The 6,391-nt window shown below is 35.8% G+C and overlaps 1 protein-coding gene across 4 annotated transcripts in view; it reads left to right on the plus strand.

The window, feature by feature from the left end:
• LOC107675060 (ralBP1-associated Eps domain-containing protein 1-like) overlaps nt 1-2,342 on the plus strand; it is a 17,759-nt gene extending 15,417 nt beyond the window's left edge. For all 4 annotated transcript variants that reach the window (XM_016469249.1, XM_016469252.1, XM_016469251.1 and 1 more), the window contains 4 exons: nt 1-84; nt 163-311; nt 1,531-1,636; nt 1,723-2,342. In XM_016469249.1, the coding sequence (XP_016324735.1) occupies nt 1-84; nt 163-311; nt 1,531-1,636; nt 1,723-1,791 (408 nt within the window). In that variant the 3' untranslated portion in view covers nt 1,792-2,342. The remainder of the gene's footprint in view (nt 85-162; nt 312-1,530; nt 1,637-1,722) is intronic.
• The last annotated feature ends 4,049 nt before the right edge of the window (nt 2,343-6,391 follow it).

Raw genomic sequence — 6,391 nt, forward strand, 5'->3', positions numbered from 1 at the left:
AGATGTGCAGAAACCACCGGGACGATGAGAACAGCAAAGAATGACGTTCAGGCAGAGGAACGAAATGCAACCACTGTCAACTCTGTAAGCCATTCTCTACCAACCAGTCTTCATATTGCATGTTACTTCAGCATTATAATCGCTCAATGTATGTTTTGATAGGCCAAAGTATCCACTCCATTGGCCCCACCCCCTAAACCCGTTCGTCGAAGACTGAAATCAGAAGATGAGCTCAGACCAGATGTGGAGGACCTTCCGCAAAAGTCTAACGTCATAGCCACTGTTCTAGCAACCCAGCCCTCAATTCCACGGTACGCTCGACAGTCACTCCACCAGGAGAAAAAAGGGAATATTATTTTATTATTGTTATTTTTCTATTGATTATGGCATTATTTTCACAATTAAGCAATAAAAAAATCATAAAAATGTCAGGATACAATTATATTTTTTTGTTATATTCAAAATTATAAATAAATATGAATACATATTTATATATGAACATAAATAAAATGCAGTATATGTATGCAATATAATATATTTTTTCCCCCATATAAGTACTGGAGTTGACAGATTTGCCCTGCGATGTTCATAATGTTTCCTTGTACCCTAAAAAATCCTGTTTTAATATTTTTAAATTGCTTAAAGCGGTCATATGATGCTTTTTTAAAGATCATTATTTGGTGTATTTGGTGTAACAGAATATGTTGACATGCCTTAATGTTCAAAAAACATTATTTTTCAAATACTGTACATTATTGTAGGTCCTCTATGCCCCGCCTCTCTCAAACGCTTCGTTTTCTACAAAGTCCCTCCTTCCAACAAGTGCAGTCTGCTCTGATTGGCCAGCTGACCCAGTGCATTGTGATTGGCCGAACACCGCAAGCACTCGTCGGAAATGTAACGCCCCTTACCATAATCGCGAGCTTCATCTTTCAAAATAAATGTAAAGACAGAGCCCGAAAGGGGAACAGAGGCAATTTATTTAATTCGAAGGCCTGTCGTTATTTTTTATTTGTGCTATCATTATTAATTTCTTTATTTGTTCTTATTTTATTACTGACTGCTTACTTGTCATTTTTTATTCAATTCAAAGTTTGATCTTGTGCTACTGCACCAAAATTACCCTACTGTAAAATAAAAAAAACACTGAGTGAGCAAAAATGTGTGAGATAGTTATAATGGTAATTAAATAATGTTTACATATGTATAAAAGCCTACATTAAAATCTGTCATATAAATTGGTCTCTTCATTAGAAATTAGCTTACTGATTGCCACCATTGATGGACAAAATTTTTAATAATATTCAAAATATCTGTATGACATTATATTCTGCAGTTCTTCCCTGTTGTACCGAATATCTATACTTTTCAAATTATCATATCGAAGTTAGAAATTCAAATATTGTGACAAAGTTAATTTTGTAGGGTGCCACAAGTTTGTTAAAATTTCCAAAGGGTGCCGCGACTAAAAAAAGGTTGGGAAACACTGCCCTAAAGTACGCTTCCTCTTCCTGTTCTGTTTAAAAACAGGTCTATCGGTAAAGATAAGAAGGCCATCCAGGCTTCCATTAGAAGAAACAAAGAAACAAATACGGTTTTAGCCAGACTCAACAGTGAATTACAGCAGCAGTTGAAGGTATTGTGAGATGTCATTGAATGTGACCACATTTTTTTCAGAAGACGAGCTGTTCAAAAGTCTTTTTCCAAATTTTGTCTTCTTAGGACCTGCTAGAAGAAAGAATATCGCTTGAAGTGCAACAGGAACAGCTTAGACCATTTTCGCATTTGTAAAAAGAGTGTGTGTTCGCTTCAGATTGAATGTTTGTATGTATGAAAGAGTGATTACCCCAGTTGTTTTTTTGTTTTTTTTTGAGTGGTCTGTTGGATCCTCTGGCAGGATGTCCATTTCACCCTTTCTCCACTCCTCTGCTGACTGTGTGAGAAGAGACACGATTGCTGCTTCCTCCAGACTGTTCTGTCTCACACAGCCATTCAGAGGGATGGGGTCCAGGAACATTATCCGTTATGGCACTTTGATGAAACAGAAAGTCTGAGTGGCTGTGTGTGTAATACCCCAGACATTGTAGGTTCTGTTTAGCATGTGAGGCAAGAGCCTGACGTCATGGCTGGCAGGAGGCTGTGAGTCCTGAGGCAGCTTGTCATGTTCTTCCATGTTAGAGGCACCCGTGTGTGCTCAGACAATCATGTTAGGCCATGCACTGGTCGTAAAGAGGGGAGAACTGATTTTTAGGAGATCATACTATTTCAGAAGTACACTTTCTGACATGCACTTGTTAAAGAGACAGTTCACCCAAAAATTTTAATTCTTTCATTATTTATTCACCCTCAAGTCTTTACAAACTCATATGACTTTGTTTTTTTGATGAATATTCCTGGCTGATCTTTTCTAAATAATGACAGTAAATAAGGACTGGGGATTCCAAGCTCCAAAAATACAAAAGAAACACCAAAAAGTGTGCTATATTTAAATTATTTTGTGGTCATATGATTGCTGTGTGCAAGGAACAGACACTGATTTTTTTCTCCAATGAACTGTGTTGAACTTAAGCACTGGATCAGTCAAATTTGTGAATAATTCATTCTCTTTTTTTTCCTGGATAACCTGAAACGTTGAAAAGATTCAAACTAATCCGATGAATCTTTTGTTCACAAATCAGACAGTCACTGTCAGCAAAATGGCAAAGAGAACTTTAATGCTTTTATGCGGCTTTTGTTTGTAAGCCCTCTCATTAAATCGAAAAGAGCGGCCAGGATATTCTTCAAAAATTCACCTTTTGTGTCACGTGAAAGAAAGAAAATCTTATGGGTTTTGAGCAAATTACAGAATTGTTTTTTTGGATGAACTGCCCCTTTAATATTTCTTCCTTGCCATATCGGTGGACAGCACATCTGTGTGTGTTTGTTTCATGTGCGTGAGAGAGTTTGAGGATGACAGTTACAAACGTGTCATCAAGAACTGCTTTCTTTTCTTCTCTTAACACACACTGTTGTGTTACTACAAAACAACCCGTTCAACCTTGTACTGTCTTTCACCCCGGGATGGCAGATGTCCCTCTCTGTCTCAAATGTTGGCTGTACCTCATATGGTACATCATCAGTCCTGCATCATAAATTCTGTGACATCATCAGTATGTAAACCTGAGACCTGAAACAATGACTGCACTTTCTCCCCTTCATCATTTGTCTTTTCTCGTACCTATTTTTGCATGTCGTTTCACGATCTCATTTCGTATAAAACGGCTCTTAACGATGAACCACTTGATTTGTATCTGTAACGTCTGAACTAATGTGACGTTTTTGTTGTTACATAGACTTGCACCATGTCTTTCATCCATTCGTTTGTTTTGACTGACGTCTGTGTTTTTCTTTTACTCCTCCTTAAAGCCTTACTTCCTGGTGTGTAGGTTTTCACAGTAATGTGTCCCCCCATGTTAAATCAAGACGAGCCTTTTCTCTCTGCTGTTCAGGCTGATTTACTGTATCAGGGGTAGGTTGTATATTGTATGATACACACCTTTTGATCTCATATGTAAATTTGCATTAATTGCTGACTAACAGCAAATATTCTATTTAATTGCTTATACAATGGCTGTGGGATCATAAATGTTTAACTGCATGGATGTTTCTCTGCAGAATGAACTAGCAGCTGTGTGATTTTTACACAAAATAAAAATGGCACAATATTTTAATAATTTCCTTTTTTGTCAAGCGCTCCAACTGTTCTCCAATAGTCCAGCGTCCAAGAGCGTCCAACGGTTTGTCTTACTCCATTTGTCTGTTTTCTTGTTACAGAAAGAGCGTCAGTCTGTGCTTTAGAGGTTACTTAGCAACTCATTAGCATCTGTCTTTATCATGGAGTCGTTAACTCATTCATTTAGCCGATTTGTTCAAAAACACTGATTAATTTAAGAACAAAACAAGTGACTGCTGTCTTTATGAGCGACTCATTGAAATTTTCACTTTGATCATTGATTTGTTCAAAAACCCTGATTCTGTAACACCACTAATATGTGTGTTGCTTGGAGACCAAATGGTTGATTCAGTTTCGACTTTGTGTGGAATTTTCATTGGTGGAGGAAAAAAAAGGCAATATTATTTAGACACATATTGTGTCTAAAATATAAGTTACTATTAACTTCCTGTTTGTTAAACTGATGTATAAAAGCAATATCACACTCTCAGTCATTCTGTTGGTCTTAATTATACAGAGTAATGATTCAAATTATATTTGTGACCCTGGACCACAAAACCAGTCTTGAGTCACTGTGGTATATTTGTAGCAATAGCCAAAAATACATTGTATAGGTCAAAATGATCGATTAAATTTCCTACTGTAAATATATTCAAACTTATTTTTTGATTAGTAATATGCATTGCTAAGAACTTCATTTGGACAACTTTAAAGGCGATTTTCTCAGTATTTAGATTTTTTTGCACCCTCAGATTCCAGATATTCAAATAGTTGTATCTCGGCCAAATATTGTCCTATCCTAACAAACCATACATCAATGGAAAGCAATGGAAAAAAAAAATTGACCCCATGACTGGTTTTGTGGTCCAGGGTCACATATAGTTTCAGACTTTTTTGATTAGAGAACAGTCCCGATACGTAAGACTTTAGTAAAGACTATAGTCAGGTTAGATGCTATATTGAATTTACGTGGATGAAAACAATGCCGTTAGGGATATACCTAGTCTTTACAATGGCATGCACTGTATTAAGGTCCTAGATCACATAATTTTCACAGCTCACAACTTTCAAAACTGTTTTATGCCGTTTTTGTCTATTGAAAGTTTTTCCAGAAAGATGTTTTGTTGTCTGAACAATCCGTATGTTGTTAAACGACAATCCATTGAACACACTGTACTTCGGTCCCTCACAGCCTCATTTTCATTTCTGTCAAAAATGAAATACATTGCTACCCTGAGTAAGGTCTATGGTCTAATACCACATTAAAACTCTAATTTGAGCCTGAACATTTTAGGATAAAGAATAGCAGTCTTGCTCATCTGATATTGCTTAAATATTTTCTTTAATTAGATATTGAGATTAATTATTCATTATGTTAACATATTCATTTATCTAATTCAGGCAGAAGCTATTAATGCAAGGGTAAAATAACATTTTCTGTGATAGCACAACTTGTTACCATGGCCGTACTCGGACTTTGAAAATGAGTGAGGTCTGGGTGTGTGTGTGTGTGTTAAAGAATTGTGCTATAATAACCCCTACAAATACAACTCATTATATATACACTACTGTATAAACACTTTAACAAACATGTAGATGTTTGTGAAAGATGTTTTCTCTGTTTTGGAGGGATGATTATTTTTAAATCATACCCTATTTATTGCATCAAAATGTGTTAATACTTGGATTGGTTAATATGGATATATTTAAGGGTGGATAATTTTATCAGTTTATTGCAACAATACATAACTACAATAATTTTGTCTAGTGCTCTTATGAAAGTTTATAGCATGATTTGTGAAAATGTAACTATACTGAATGACAAAGCATACTTCTTCATGGCTAGTTTTTGCGTATTTCATTTCATTCTGTAACCTACTTGTTCTACAGATCTGTGTGTACTAGTGTTAAATGCTACTGCTTTTGACAGCATTGATAACGTTTATATAATAATATGATAATTTTTGCGTTTCCCTTACTGAATGTCGTATCCTGTCAGCAAAAACCTGTCCATGGGCTTTTTTGATTGCTTTCAGTTTAAGTCCCGGCGATGCAGTGTTGCCAGGTATTGATACTAAAACAAACAAAAAACTAAAAAATAAACCAAAATTATTTCCAATCTTTTGCAAATAAGATAAGATAAAGATATCGCTGACTCTAAACTGCAACTTCCTACTTTATTAACTTTCTAAAGTGTTAAATTAAGTGGAAAAGATAAGTCGAAAAACGCTTATAATAGCTGGATCTGATTCTGTGCATTGCTGGATCTGTGCCCGCGCCCTCACTCACAACTCTCTCAAGCCTCGTTCACTCCGCCATACCATTAGAAGTGAATGCAGAACAGTGCAGAAATATATAATATAAGGCTATGAATTACTCTACATGCTCTCAGAAGAGATGTGTCTTCAGTCTTGTTTTAAAGGTTTCTGCTGTTTGGATGGAGATTGGAAGTTCCACCAGTGGAGGAAAGTGAGTAAAGGTTATAGAAGGTGACCTTTTACCTTTGCCAAAATATGTCTGGAAATCTGCAGTGTGAAATTGTCTTGCTATACCTTTTAGCTCATTAAGAGATGAGAAAAATGTGGAATTTTGTGTTTTATTGGTATTTGACAATTGATTATAATTCATAAGCTCTAATTCTATATAATCTCTGTAGGGTCTCTGAATGTTAAGCAGGAT

Source organism: Sinocyclocheilus anshuiensis, unplaced genomic scaffold, assembly GCF_001515605.1.
Source record: "Sinocyclocheilus anshuiensis isolate Anshui unplaced genomic scaffold, SAMN03320099.WGS_v1.1 scaffold776, whole genome shotgun sequence".
Taxonomy (NCBI): Eukaryota; Metazoa; Chordata; class Actinopteri; order Cypriniformes; family Cyprinidae; genus Sinocyclocheilus; species Sinocyclocheilus anshuiensis.